Source organism: Idiotropiscis lumnitzeri, chromosome 20, assembly GCF_059441095.1.
Source record: "Idiotropiscis lumnitzeri isolate Australia: NSW breed Sydney's pygmy pipehorse chromosome 20, RoL_Ilum_1.0, whole genome shotgun sequence".
Lineage (NCBI taxonomy): Eukaryota > Metazoa > Chordata > Actinopteri > Syngnathiformes > Syngnathidae > Idiotropiscis > Idiotropiscis lumnitzeri.
In genome coordinates this window covers 1,729,131-1,744,537 of record NC_142410.1, presented here as the reverse complement: position 1 = coordinate 1,744,537, position 15,407 = coordinate 1,729,131, and the positions used below count along the sequence as shown (strand labels likewise).

The following is a 15,407-nucleotide window of genomic DNA, read 5'->3' as shown; positions in this document are numbered from 1 at the left end:
TTTGTATTCCCCGTGTTTGTGATTTTGTAAGTGAGACCAATCGTGGTGAAGGTAAGTGAACTGACAAAAATCACACTACATTGACCATGATGCCTCACGCCCAAAAAACACTTCCTGGTTACTCACTCAGTTTTTTCTTTGCTCAACTGTATCGTGTGTTAAATGCGGCGCTCAGGTCTCCAAGGTCTGTTCTTATATATAGTTTTATCGAATACATATAGTATGTAATTGTTGTAAACATTACAAAAACCTGGACTAATTTATTTAGGGAAAATTGTTAAGCGGGCAAAGCACGTACTCGTATTTTACAGAGATAAGTTAGCCCAGACCTATTGCGTGAACGTAAGCACAGTTGTGGGAGTTTTCGAATGAATTTTAGTCAACAGTGTACGTATATAACCAAGCGAAGATTGTTTGTCTACCTTTCTTTCAACTGACGCCATTATGGTGATTTGTATCTAGGGAATTTGTGTGCAGTAATCATCACGGGTGCCGGAGATTACTGTCAAATTTAATTGAATTCGACCAAAACTGAGTATTTACTTCAACAATGTATCTTTGTTCGTCTATCTAAGCCAGTGACATATAGTGATGGAAAAAACTGTTAAATTATCTTCCACTACATAGCGGAAGTTACAACGTACAACTCACCTGTGTTCCCGCCTGTTGACGCCCATACCACGGAATAGTTTTATATTCACCGCTATAGGCCCAGATTTCACGCTAACACACGTTGAACATGCAATAGCAAATACCACGATTTGAGAAATAATGCTTATATTACGAGAAACTACCCCAAGGGAACTCTGATGATTGATCTTTGTAAATGACAGTGCTGAAAATAAGCTGAAAAGATGATGCTATGGGCAATAATTTTCAAACTACTAAGAATATTATTGAGAATGATTTCTGTTGTAAAATTCTCTAACTATGACGTTTTAATCTTTTGTTAGTAATGGTGGTGATGAAGATGTAAATGCTGTACAAAAGAAAGGACGGCAGAATGGAGGATTTCAGGAAGACATACTTAAGCCTGTGTAAGGAAAGAGGTGTGGAGCCCCAAGACTGTGTCATGGTTAAACTGCAGGAATGCAGGTCCCCCCGTCTGGATATGAGTGGGTTGAGTCTGTCCGCAGATACCTGCGCACTCCTTGCTCGTGCTTTTCAAAAAGACACTTTCTTTTCAGAGGTGTTACTCAGTGACTGCATGGTTGGTGATGAAGGTGAGTGAAGACACAATGACCAGTGTAGTAGCTTCATCATTAAATGCACAGCATACTGTATTTTTGCTAATTATGCCTATGATTTAAATTAGATGAAGTGGGGCAGACTTCTTACTTAAACACGCTGACACTGTTAACGTACGGTCACCACCTGTAGTTTCATCTGCATATGGAAGTCATTTAAATTTACCAAGTAAGATCCTTTTAAAACTTCGAGATTATGTCATATTTCATTTTTTCATTTCATAATGTCAAATACTCTGATGTCAAACCATGTATTATTTGGATGTGATCTATGAGTCCATCAAATGGCAACAGTTTTAATTCTTACCATTTTCATTTACAGGGAAGTATTTGTCTAGGAATTTTCACATTAAACTCCTTCTTTCAATTCTTTTGCCATTAAATTATCAAACTGATCAATTTGACCGGATTTTGATCGCGTTTGTGCAGGTTCAGATGCTATTTAGTCAAGTTTCATCTAGAACTACTGCAGAATGATTTTGCTGTATCAGTATCACATGGGAAATTCATAGTCCCTGTATCTCAGTGAAAAATAGATCCAGACATGAAGTTATTTGTTACACTTATGCAGGATCATGACTACATTTTGTAACCTTGAGGGCAAAAGTAATATGGGTACAAATTTTACAAATTTCACCCCTTTCACTGTTAGGTGGCACTACTGGCACTACTCTGATAGGTTACTTAGTATCTTCCGGGACTGCCACATTAATTACCATTGATGATGTATCACATGATCATGCATTTAAGTTAACACAATATATAAAAACATTTTCTCTGCCAATTTAAAGAATGATGCAACCAAACTGACTATTATATCATTCATATTGCAGCAAGATAATGACCCCCAACACACTGACAAAACAGTGAAAGAGTTCATCAGAGGAAAGAAATGTAAAGTTAAGGAGAGGCCAAGTCAATTTTCAGACTTGAAACCGATAGAGCAGGCATCACCAAATGGCGGGACCGCGGGATGGTTCGGACCGGACCCATGGCCAATCTATGATGAATTTTTTTCAGGGCGCATTCGCAAACGTTGGCGCTGCAATTCTAGTAAATACGGAAAAGGCGTCACTGATTTGAGCCAATCAAATCTTTTGTTTACGATCCACTGCCAATTGCGCAGCAGACCGGAAGAGAGTGCTGCTGACAGTATGCCTTGCTAAAAAGTTAGCGAGTTCGATGCGTCTTGTTTTAAATGAATGGACGGAGAAATTTAGTTTCCTTCTGGCTGCAGCCAATTAAAAACCAGTATGCATCATATGCTCCAAAACCGTCTCAACATTGCGAAGCGCCACTACGAAACAAAACACCGCTGAAGTTTGAGGTGAGCGCACGCAAAAACATCGAACTTCGAGTGCAGTACAACAGATTTTTACATTTTCGTTTACATCCCAGCGGCATGCAAACGAATATTCAGTAAAAGTATCATGGATTTTGGGGAAACATAAAAAAAACGTTCAAGTGATGGGGAAGTTGTGAAGGAGTGCTTCAATAAAGATAAAGATAAAGATGTCCTTTATTAGTCCCACAATGGGGAAATTTGAAGTGTTACAGCAGCAAAGATATATGTGGTTGCACAAACATTATTTAAAGGAAAACACAAAGCCCAGATGTGTGAAATAAATCCCAATGGCCCTGACTCCGTTCCAAACCAGATTTAAGTCACTGGCAGGGCAGTCACAAACTCATTTTTCTCATTAAGAGACGTTAAAAAATATTCAAAAGAAAAAGTGGTGTCAAAGCTCATTTTGAATTAGTTTTTCATGAGGACAGCCATTTTTATTGATTCTGCACTGAACATGTTGACCTGGTTTATTTGGATAATTAGGCTTTCCGTTTTTTTTAGGCTGATAACTCTTTGATTTAAAAAAAAAAAAAGGTAAAAGATGTTAACTCAATGCTTAGCACGTGATATATTTCTGCAGGAGATATTTTACCGTTTTTTTCTGGAAGTGGCACCCTTAAATTCCTGGAGCCACATTTTCTTGAATGTGAAATAAACGCCTTATATTTGTTTGACTGGCAAAGGTGTTTAATGGGAACATTGCTAAATATTTAGTATATAAGTGCGCTCTGTTGAAAATGACTAAGTATTGAAACTATATAAAAATGTGAACATAGGCTAGACATTTCGGGAAGTTGGACTTTGGTTCGGACTTTTTAATTGGAAGAAATTTTCGTCGTGGACCTCTGTGACTTTTAATTGAATACCTCTGCAATAGAGGATGCAATTTACCTGCTAAAGCAAGAGAACCCCCAACCCCAAAATAACACACGCACACACAAAAAAACAAACAAACATGATACAAGTAATGCTCAAACATTGATCTTTGGGGGGGGTGTAAGTATCATTACTAAATTGCACTGTAGCTTTGCTTCTCTGTATGAGACTTGTGTCTAAGTATTTAACCCTGTTTATGTTTACGGCCTTGTGTGTTGACTCTCAGGTGCCAAAGTTTTCCTGACTGGTCTGTTTTACAATACAACCCTTAAAGTTTTGGATCTAAAGGTAAATCTTCTCAAATGAAACTATATTAACTCCTAGATGCTGAATATATTTCATTATAGTTTTTTTTTAATGCAAAATATTATTAACAGGGTAACAACCTGAAATCATCAGGAGCTGAGGCGTTGGGAAAGTTGTTGGATCGTAACAATACTCTTGTTCGGTGAGAACTCCGGCTATTTTTCTGTCATTATACCTTTGCTTACTATGACTATTTCAAATTCAAATGCAGTTGTGTATTGTAACTACGTCACGACTGGAACATTGACTCAACATTTTGTATGCAGATTAGTGCTAGACTGGAATGCGCTCGGAGTGTGGGATGAAGCCTTTGCTATCTTTTGTGAGGGTTTGGGCTCCAACGGTGTACTCACGCATCTTGACCTGCGGAACAATCAGATCAACCATCATGGAATGTTAGCACTCGCTCAGACACTTAAACGCAACAGCAGCCTGAAAGTACTTGGTGAATCACACTCAAATAAAAAAAATAATTAATTAATTAAAGAAAAAAATAATGATGATTAATAGAATTGTGAAAAAGTCTTATGTCACTCACTTTTTTGTTTTAATTACAGTGAACCCTCGGTTATCGCGGTTAATGGGGACCGAGACCACCCGCGAAAACTGAAAATCCGCGAAGTAGCGGCGCACCTTCAAAAATGCTTTAAAAAAAAAAGTGCGAAGTAGCGGCGCACCTTCAAAAATGCTTAAAAAAAAAAAAATATATATATATATATATATATACGGGTAGAGAGAGAGAGAGAGTGAAATTCATGTTAAAACAAAAAAAACAAAACAAATTATTATTAAAACTTATTATTTTTTTATTCCCCAGCCATTATTTTTGTATTTATTCAATTACTTCTTTTTGTATTAATTTAATTATTTCGACTTTTACCTGCTGGTACGCCGTCCGGTGTGCCCTGTGAAATGAAATGTGGCATTCTTCATTTATTTATTTATTCATTTATTCATTCATAACTGACAGCTCATGCCCGGGCGGAAGTTGTTCCTCTTTGGCTTAACTGCCACGCACGCCGGCCGGTCTCCTCCGGAGCTCTCGCACGGTCCCGAGCGAAGCGAAATGTCGCCGCGCTCGTGCCTGGGCGGAAGTTGTTCCTCTACAGCTTAACTGCCACGAACGCCGGCCGGCCTCCTCCGGAGCTCTCGCACGGTCCCGAGCGAAGCGAAATGTCGCCGCGCTAGTGCCCGGGCGGAAGTTGTTCCTCTACGGCTTAACTGCCACGCACGCCGGCCTCCTCCGGAGCTCTGGTACGGTCCAAACCGCGCGAAACGTCGCCCCAAATCGTGCCCGGGGGAACGTGCTCTTCTTCGTCCACTCTCTTCTTCGTCCACTCTCCTCTTCGGCGCACGCCGGCCGTCTAACCGCTCCAACGCCCCCTCGTGCCGCTCGGCGAAACTACAATGCCCCCGAATATTTTTTAGACCCGCGAAGCACTGAAGCCGCGAAAGGTGAAGCGCGAAGTAACGAGGGTTCACTGTACTGTTTTTTGTCGGTCTATATCCAACACAAAGTTGTATTATCGTGAGTGGCATTATATTTTACAAAAACAAGAAATCTAATAGTAAGACAACGTACGTATGCCGCCGTCTGTGTTTTCCACTTTTGCAAATTACCATTGTATATTAAGTTACGGTAAATGATGTTCATGTTACGGTACTTACGTTAAAAGGGACTTCCAGTATTGTGGGAAATTGTCTTAATTGTTTGCATAGAATAAGTCTCTGGAGTACCTGCCCACCTATCAAGTGTGAAATTAACAAGTTGGATAGAAATAAATCATTCCCTTAGTCTGTTTTAAAAAATGTTTCTGTGAGCAAGTCAGTCTGAATTATGCAGCATCCTACACATGGATCCGCGCACAATTTGATAAGTATAATTCTCTGGATTGGTCGTAAAGTGCTGAATCCACTTTGGAAAATACAGATTCTGTCGTGGGGGCTCGCTTGCTTTTAGGCTCAGGGCTGAACGAGTAGCTACCACATGTACCACCTCTAGTCATTATGGCAATTAAAGCCATACTTCATATTAAACCAGCAATAACAGTTTGAGCTGCCTACTCAGCCAGCATCAGAGCGAGTTCCCTTTCAACCATCACATGCAGCTGCCGTATTGTCACCAAGCTGTTATACCATTTGGTCTCATTGTTTCGACCACCGCGTCAAAGTGTTTCTGTGGGCAGGCACTCCCAACACATAACTATTTGTATACAAACATTAAAGAGTCAGTTTCCCTTAATATGTCCCGAAAGTATGTTTTTAACTTATTTGGACACCCCATTCCCATACTTAATTTATGTTTGTCTCTGACTGTTCACAGATCTGAGGTGGAACAACATTGGTCTCCTGGGTGGCAGGTGTCTTCTGGAGGCTTTGCAAAGCAATCACAGTGTGGAGCAGTTGGAGCTGGCAGGAAACAATATACCCAGCGACACACTTAAAGCACTCGGTATTTCTGGTCTGATTTGTCTACTTTTTTTTTTCACACCGGATGAAATTTTGCAGTGCTCTGTACATTTTCTTTAACATGCACGTCAAAATTGGCTTTTTCTTTGAAATCAGGAATATGATACTGACCTTTAGCGTGGCAGCAATGCTCTTCTGTTTTCTTGTCAATTTGCAACATTGGAAACCTTGGAAAGATATTTTTTTCTTAATAACACATCAAAAATCAGAACAAACATTGACCAAATATGATGTCAACCTATTCAATGCACATTAAAATGCCATTTCCTGCTTTCAAAATGGGCCACTTTGACTTTGAATCTTTTTATTTATTAATTTATTTTTATGTACGTGGTCATGCAACTGTGTCAAAGCGTCACCTTCGTGACACTTAAAACTCATGCCTCTACTGTCTAATGGCTTCAGAGCATATAGTCGGACGCAACACAGACCGACAATCCACCTTGAGAGAAAGCCGCAGCAGAACCCAGGTCCTCAGCAAGGAGATTCAGAACCTCAAGCAGGAGAAGGGACGTCAGGTAGCTGAGGTTTATTAACGTTCTAATAGTCCTATTGAGACAGTGAAACACCATTACCATTGCCAGTGTACGTATATACCCGACGCTCCAAATATATTGCAAAATAATAGAATGTGTACACACCACTTTCCAAATTCCATGTTTTTGTTAAATAATAAGAAAATAACGAAGTGAAATGATATATGTTAAATACATTTAGTGTGATCTAAAATCTCTACAACTCCGTTTAATAAAAAAAAAAAAACTAGTTACTAATTTTTACCGGGGAAGAAAAAATAGTACAAATAAAACAACTGACATAACGTGGTTGTAGTCCGCACACACTAACAACTGGGATGTGGATGCATTCAGAATTAATCAATCACATTCCAACTCATGTTAGATGGGAGTTAGCATATACCTGCCAGTGTTTAATTTCTTCTGATTAACCTAAAATAAAGTTAAGGTGTTTTAGTCGGCCTTTCCTGACATGTGACATTTTATGGTAGAAAAAGTTTCAGAACGATTTGTCTTGATCTGATTTTTTACATCACAAAAAATGGCATTTGAACAAGGGTGTTGACTTTTTGTATCCACTGTACATCATGTTTTGGCCCCTTAATTAGTAAATGCTTGTAAATGCTTGTGCATGAAAAAAAAACCCAACCTATATTGCCTAAGAGAAGCACAAGTTACTTATTATTTGCTGCTTGCTACAGTTTTTTTAAGTATAAATATAAATTCTGCCTTTTTAATTGTATTACTCTAATACCTTTTCAGTTCCAAAACTTGATGGTGACCATTGACAGGCAGAGAGAGGAGATGGGACAGTCAAACCGGTGAGAACATACACATATCTCAATGTAAAATCACTGAATATAGGTCTTTAGCTTTGCAGACACTATCACTCAAATACAAACAAACATACACATATGACAACTACTTTCTGTGAACGGTAAAACAATTTTTATTATCATTTAAATATACAGTAAATATTATATCCTTGACAGTCTCTGTTTTGTTTTACTTGTTAGGTCTAGTTCCATCCAGATCAGTCAACTTCAGGAAGCCCTGAATGAGAGGAAGTCAGCTGTGAATTCTATCACTGCCAAGTAATCATTTCTTTCATTTCAAATTCAGTATACACCACGGGGGTGTATTTGTACCCAGTTTAAGTCTAGGAAAGAGTATGGCAAGTCTATTAGTGTAATCAGGAACACTTGACTGGCTGCAATGTCTTGCAGTATTGCAGTACATTAAAATGCCTCACCTGTCATAAATACTGTCGATTCTCTGTGGTGTGTAGATTGCAGATGACTGAGGCTGCCCTTGCACTCTCTGAGCAGAAAAATCACAGCCTGGCTGAGTTGATAGCAAGATTGAAGGTTGAGAAAGAACAACTCATGGAGACACAGAGCAGAGAGAAGAAAAAAGTACATGAGGTGAAAGACATGCAGATATTTACTCAGTACTGGAGCAGAGAAATGTAGTATTCCACACATTATTTCTGCCAAAATCTGTCAGTTACTTAAAAGCTAATCAATTTATTATTTAGTTGAAGGATTTGATATTTCCCGCTCCTTCAGGACACTGTTTCCAGGGAAGGAAAGCTTCTCAGAGATGTCCAAAACTTGACCGACATAAATGTCCAACTAAAAAATAAGGTGAATTATTTTTTCCAGACACACATCCGTTTTCATGATTCCCTTAAATTGCTCTTATTTTTATTTTTTTTTTTGTGCATCCGTTAGGTGGAGGAGATGGAACGCAAGTGCAAGTCGCGGCAGCAGCAGCTTTTTGAGCTAAAGCAGGAACTGACCAACAGCACAGCTGAGCTGAAACTCAAACTAGCACAGGCAGAAGGCAACAGTGAAAAATTATCACCACTTTCACAATATCATTTCTAACACAGAACCTTGAAAACTTGGATTCTATCTTGTCTTCTCAAAGATCGCTTGGAAATTGAGAAGCGAAGGTACAAACAAGGCCTGGAGGACATGGATCATCTACGACAAAGAGAGGTATTTTCTCACACTTTCAGTGAATTCCTCCAGTAAATCCTGAGCAGCTCATTCATTCACGTGCACAACGACAGAACTGGTGAACTTTATCTAATAGCGATTGCCAAAGATTTTGTCAACCGAAATGATAAACAAATGCATTATTTGGGGACATTTAAATAGTTTTTGTTACAGAAAATTACCCCAAATAATACAAAATACTTGAAAATACATATCTATGTTATCTCAATTTTCACTACTTAAAAAACGCCTTTTTATGGAAGGATCTACAATATTTTGCCAATAAATAACACATCTAGCAAAGCACTAACAGAAAGGTACAAGCTTCATTATATTATTAAAACAAGAAAATTGTGTAAAACTAAATGCACCATATAAACAAACAAAAAATATAGGACAGCACAGGAAAACAATACAAATGGGTAAAGTTCGCCAATAAAAACGATATCCCCAAATAATGCATTTGTTCATCATTTTAAATACATGAGAAGAGGACCTAGAAAAGGATTTTCATTTTTAATCGCATTTAAATTATTTTCCTAAAACATACAACCCAGTAATAGTCATCAACAAGCATGATCTGAGTTAATTCATTGGTTGATTGTCAAAATCCATCCCATAGACCAAATTTATACTGTCTGCTGCATATATCATAGATACCTTGCACCCTTCTGAGGCATTAAAATTAATGCTGCCGCTAATCTTATATCTTAATTTAAAATGTGAAAACATAACACATTAGTATAATCCAAACTCACGTGTATTAAAACCCAAAACATAGTTTTTGTATAAATATTTTTAAAAAAAATGGTTATGCGTGTTGATTTGGTAATAATTGGGTTTTGCTGAGCAATGTTATTTCTGAGTTTTATGATATGCATCACGTTCAGATTTCTCTCTCTCTAATTTTTAAAAATTAAAAATAAATAAAATATTGAATCGAAGTTGCAAACTGAAAAGCGAATCGAATCTGTGCTCGAGTAAATCGTTACATCCCTAGTATGTAGGTAAATAAAACACTAAAATGGAATAATTACAAGCTTTGAAAATTAAAAAAAACAAACACCATAAAGCGAAATAGAATTTACAACAGTATGCCCATGGAAAGTTAAGGTTAAGAGAAAATCCAGCACCTATCCTAATTCCTACTATGGTAGCTTTCTGCAGCTATTGATAGTGCTGACATTTTGGGAGCTGCACACACCTCTCACCGCACTGTCTCAGTTGTCACTGTACAAACAAGTTACCACGTTAGTTATAGGGGAGTCCAGTCGTAATAAAATGGCAATTCTTACTACAGCTAATCAGTGGAATGTTGCTTATCTGGTAAACGTTGGAGAAAAAAATGACATGCTCGAAAAAAAATGGAATCAGCATGCCAATTTTTAATCAGCATAAAAATCTCATTTAACAGATTTCTTTTTCAAATTGTTCCCCAATGTAATTATTGTACAGCTTTTTCCCCCATGCCGTGTACTAAATTGAGCTTAACGACTACTTGAAAATTGTTTAAGATTAATGCGTTAATATACTCACTAAGAAAGGGAGCAAAACAAACAACTGGCTCAATTTTTTTGCAGTGGGCTTGGTGCGCCTAATATCTAAATGCCAATAACACGTATCAATTGTATACAGGGCACCAGACTGACTCTAAATGGTGGCATTCTGCCCTTTTTTCATGTTATGATATAGTTCATCATTGGAAAAAAAAGTTGTGTGTTATTTAAATTTTATTTTTAAAATGTGTAGAAAGAAACTAACAGGTGTCTGTCCAGGTTGAACATGTTAATCGTCATCTAGAGGAAAGTGAGAAATCCCTACAGGAGCGCATCTTCAAACTGGAAGGACAACGACTTCAACTTGAAGAGGTTTGACCTTTAAATTTATCAATTACTAAGGATTAATTATCATTTGTAAATGGCCCTGATTGGAAAGTGTGGTGGCGGCACGGTGGCCAACTGGTTAGCACGATGGCTTCACAGTGAGAGACAGCATCGGGCGTGGGTTCGATCCCAGCTCCGGCCATCCTGTGTGGAGTTTGCATGTTCTCCCCGTGCTTGTGTGGGTTTCCTCCCACATTCCAAAAACATGCATTGTAGGCCGATTGAACACTCTAAATTGCCCCTAGGTATGAGTTTGAGCGCGGATGGTTGTTCGTCTTTGTGTGCCCTGCAATTGGCTGGCAACCAGTTCAGGGTGTCCCCCGCCTACTGCCCGAAGATAGCTGGGATAGGCTCCAACACCCCCCGTGACCCTAGTGAGGAGAAGCGGTTTTGATGATGGATGGAAAGTGTGGTACAAATATCATTTAATATTGCTAAATACTTGTTGTGTAAAAAAAAAAAAACCAGTTAAACATTGCTTTTCAAACTTCAACTTAAAATGCAGCGCAATAGAGATTGGTAATGCTTCTGCAACATGAAAAAATAATTCCCAAAGTGGCAGTATTAGTAACTATTTAACAAATGTTTTACACAAGCATCCTATTTTCAAGTGTTTCATCAATTAATAAATGTTGCACTATCGTATATGTTAGAGTAAGTTTGCCTTCTACAAATTGGTTACAACTCAGTATAGATGACCTGTATATTTCCATCAAAAACATAAACTGGTTGATGATTCCATACCAGTAGTATGTAACAGTGTGAATGCATCTCTTTTAGGACTTGAGTAAAACTAAAGCAGCATGTGTGGCAGAGCGATCCCAGGCAGAGGAGGAACTGAGTAAAGCTCGTCTTCAAGCGCGCCAGGAAGAGGTTTAAAAACCTTACACTACTTTGGATGTATAGTCATTCATCAACTGGTCTGATGAGATTTTTTTTTTACTGTTATAAACTGTGCTTGAGATCTCAATATCGGCCACATTGAAGAAATGTGGAAATCCAAAGAATCAGAAATCTTCATTAAGTCAATGGATCCTGTTAATGATGATAATTATTTTGTTCTAACTACTTTTTTCAATATGTACACTGTTAGATATACATAACTATAACTAGAGAATAAATAATTGGCATATGAGTTATTTATGCTGGTGAGATACATTATGGTCGTCAATGATCTAATATTTACCTTTTTGCTTTCCTTGTTTTTTTTTGGAGCAGCAGGAGCGTGTATCATCATTGGAGGAGAAGCTTCGCTCAGTGCGTTCCTCCCTGCAGGAGGGCCAGCTGCAACTTTCACAACAGAAACAGATCATCTCGGAGCAGCAGGCCAAGAACAGTCAACAGTCCATCGAGACAGACTGCTTGCGTCGCAGAATTGATGAGCTCCAGCAGGTACGGACACCAGCAGCCTGTTATACACACACACACATTACGACTATCCTCACTAGGATTCATTACTGTATTAATCTACATAATTCAAATTGACATTTCATTGTATTTCAAATTGCAAATGGTACAATTTGAGGGAAAACATGTTTTTATTTCAGTCTGTCTTTAATTGTTATTTACAGTATATGTATTAGGCCTGTCAAAACAAAGTCTAATTAATAATTTAAAAAAAAAACAAATGTGCGATGCCTGGAACCAATGGTCTGCGGTCATTCAAAAAAAAAAAAAAGTGTGGTAATTTGTCTCGGCTCGCACACCCTCATACGCTTTTCTTTGATGGACCATGACGAGAGTGGCACTCGATAGGTTGCGATAACAGCAAGCTGTTACAGGTAAACGTGACATGTTTGGTAGGGTTTGTACTTGTGTTACTGTATTAGAACAAGTCTCCTACAAGTCAATGTTGTAAAAACATTTTTATTTTGTTTATTTATGTTGCTTTGAAGCCACAACAGTTGCCAAATAAAATCTTTTGATTCTCGGTTTATTTTGGCGCAATGAGCATTAATTCCACTGTTACCATTTTATCTGTTTATCATGCATAACAGTCGATCAGAAAGTCTTTGCTATTGGGTGGACACCTTGTATGCCTATTTTTAACTAAAATGGACAAACATTTTTGAGTTTTCGTCAAATAAATTTACGAAAACTAGATTAAAACTTTTTTTTGCGTTTTCGTCGACTAAAACTAGACAAAAATTATTTTGAGTTTTCGTCAACTAAAACTAGACTAAAACCTTTTTGAGTTTTCGTCAATTGAAACTAGACTAAAATTATCACAATGACTAAATGTGACAAAAACTAATGAGCATTTTCATCCAAATGACTGAGACTAAATCTAAAATGCATGCCAAAAACAACACTGCGTCGCACTCATACGGCAACAGAAATAACATTGTATTAATCAATGTATTAATTCACAAAGAATATCGATGATTGCTAGGGCGTTGCTATGGGTCTAACTATGAATCTTGGACGTTTGCTTTAAAAAAATGAACGTGTGTATTCCTAAAATAGATTTATTACTCAAAATACTGTTTGTCAAGTTCACTTCACACTCTGTCTTTAAAAGAAATCAAGTCAAGGTGTTTATTAAACTAATTGAAGTAGATGTTTATGTCTTTCTTATTAATTCATGTTTCATTTTCCTTTATTATAACATAGTCCTAAACTATTAAACCAAACATTTTCAGATAATCCATCCATCCATTATCTGTACCGCTTGTCCTCACAAGGGTCGCGGGGAGTGCTGGAGCCTATCCCAGCTGTCTTCGGGCAGTAGGCGGTGTACACCCTGAACTGATTGGCAGCCAATTGCAGGGCACACATAGACGAACAATCATCCGCATTCACACTCATACCTAGGGGCAATTTAGAGTGTCCAATAAACCTTCCATGCATGTTTTTGGAACATGGGAGGAAACTTTAGTACCCAGAGGAAACCCACGCAGGCACGGGTAGAACATGTTTTATTTCAAATCCATACTTGTAGTATGATATACTATAGTATATATAGTATATTTAAAGGCGCACCCTCGCCAAAACATATTGTCATGTCAGTGTCCAAATACTTTGGGTTTGCTCTGACAGCGCTCATCTGTCCAAACTACACTCAGAATACTGGGATGTCATCATCAATAATACAAAAATGTTTAAAAAACTTGAAAGTGTAATGGACCTTCTCACCACACCACAGGAACATCAAACCAAATTTACACCAAAACAATACCTGACGAAGCCTAAATTAACTGGAAGCCAAACATGTCAACAGCCAAAGCACTTAATCCATTAGAAATGCTAAAAAATAACAACAAAAAAAACAATTTAAACATGCTATATGATTATAGGAACTGTCTGGGAAGGACCAGGAAAAGGTGGCCGAGGTGAATCGTGTCAGGTTAGAGCTACAGGAGCAGATTGGTCACTTGGAGGCGGAGAGGATTGCACAAGCAGGACTGAAAGAGAAGATCAGTGCCCTTGAGAGAGAGATTAAAGGTGCCTATCGTGGTCTTTTTTTCTACTATGAAGTACATCATCCTGAGAGGCAAGTGTTTTTCTGTGCAGAATTTCTGCTACCTTTTTAATGTTGTCTTTGTTTTCTTGTTGTCGTTGCAGTACTAAGTAGTAACCACCGAGAGGCGCTGCTCGACAAAGACAGTGAGATGGCTTCATTGATGGAGAAGCTCCGACTTAAAGAGGCAGAGATCAAGAGGATGAGGGACGATGAAGCCCAAAGAACAACATATCTACAGAATGCCATCCTCACCTATGTTCAAGGCTCCCCTCTGACACAATACAGCAGCTCCAAGAAATGACTCAATCACCCCAAACCTCAATTCTGAGCCTTTACTGACTAGTGCTAAAATGTTAATATTTCATCTCCAAAAATGCTTTACATTTTGTAAAATGGCGCAGCTTCAAAATGTCACCTTTCGTTTTCATTCTCACCCTCACCCCACTCAGAGTAATGACTTTTGTACCATTTTAGGAAAACACGATTATTATCTTTCTGAAAGTCCCATGAGAAGTTGACATGTGATGTCTTGTGAATAAATCATTTTTCAGCATGTGGTTGTATTTTCCACCACTGGAATATTTTGTTGTTTGCGTTAGACAACAAAAATAGTAGCACTCTTTTAGAAAGATGAACATATTTATAGCATGCTGTCAAATTTGAGGTATAAAATCCCTCAATTCCTGTTACATTATTTCTAGACTATACTCTTCATTTTATTTATTTATTTTTTTTTTACTTTTATACTACTACTGTTTGGAGCCCTTTAGCCTTTTTATTGTCTGTCAAATCAGAAAGCTGCTTACATACAGATGCAAAAGAAGCCCGGGATACATGTACTGTTTGGATACCGTTTTGATTTTAAGCACTATTTCATGGATTCCAAATGAATAAAATGTGATTTCAGAAACTAATTATGTTTTATTTATTATATGGACAGCCTGGCTTGTTCCACTGTCTCCGTTTAAGATGAGTACCATTCAGTGTTGATTGTGGTTTTCGGCTGGGGATGCATGAGGTCACTTGTTTCAGTAACCAAAGATCTGAGTTATCAAGATGGGTCTCTAGCAATATTTGAATGTTGTTGTTCAATGCGTTGTAGATGTCCGGGTTTTCTTGTCGCAATGCCGCTTGCAGGGCTTGCAAAGCATTTATAAACAGCGCAAGTTTTTTGTGTATTTATTTATTTTTGTCGCCAAACATGTGCTGACTATTCAATAATACCTGTAATAGCATCCTATTTAGTTGTTAGCTAACTTACATTAGGACAGTGTTTCAGGAGTGAGTAGGCACTTGT

General features: G+C 38.0%; 1 protein-coding gene across 1 annotated transcript; it reads left to right on the top strand.

The window, feature by feature from the left end:
• Positions 1–100: 100 nt before the first annotated feature.
• lrrc45 (leucine rich repeat containing 45) lies at positions 101–15,024 on the top strand. Its single transcript, XM_088284277.1, has 18 exons — positions 101–184; positions 954–1,223; positions 3,698–3,759; positions 3,849–3,919; positions 4,044–4,222; positions 6,101–6,229; positions 6,652–6,764; positions 7,524–7,582; positions 7,778–7,855; positions 8,050–8,185; positions 8,330–8,407; positions 8,495–8,606; positions 8,694–8,764; positions 10,540–10,632; positions 11,428–11,520; positions 11,866–12,039; positions 13,944–14,091; positions 14,212–15,024. Exons 2-18 carry the CDS (start codon positions 977–979, stop codon positions 14,409–14,411), a joined length of 2,043 nt encoding a protein of 680 aa, XP_088140403.1. The 5' UTR covers positions 101–184; positions 954–976; the 3' UTR covers positions 14,412–15,024.
• The last annotated feature ends 383 nt before the right edge of the window (positions 15,025–15,407 follow it).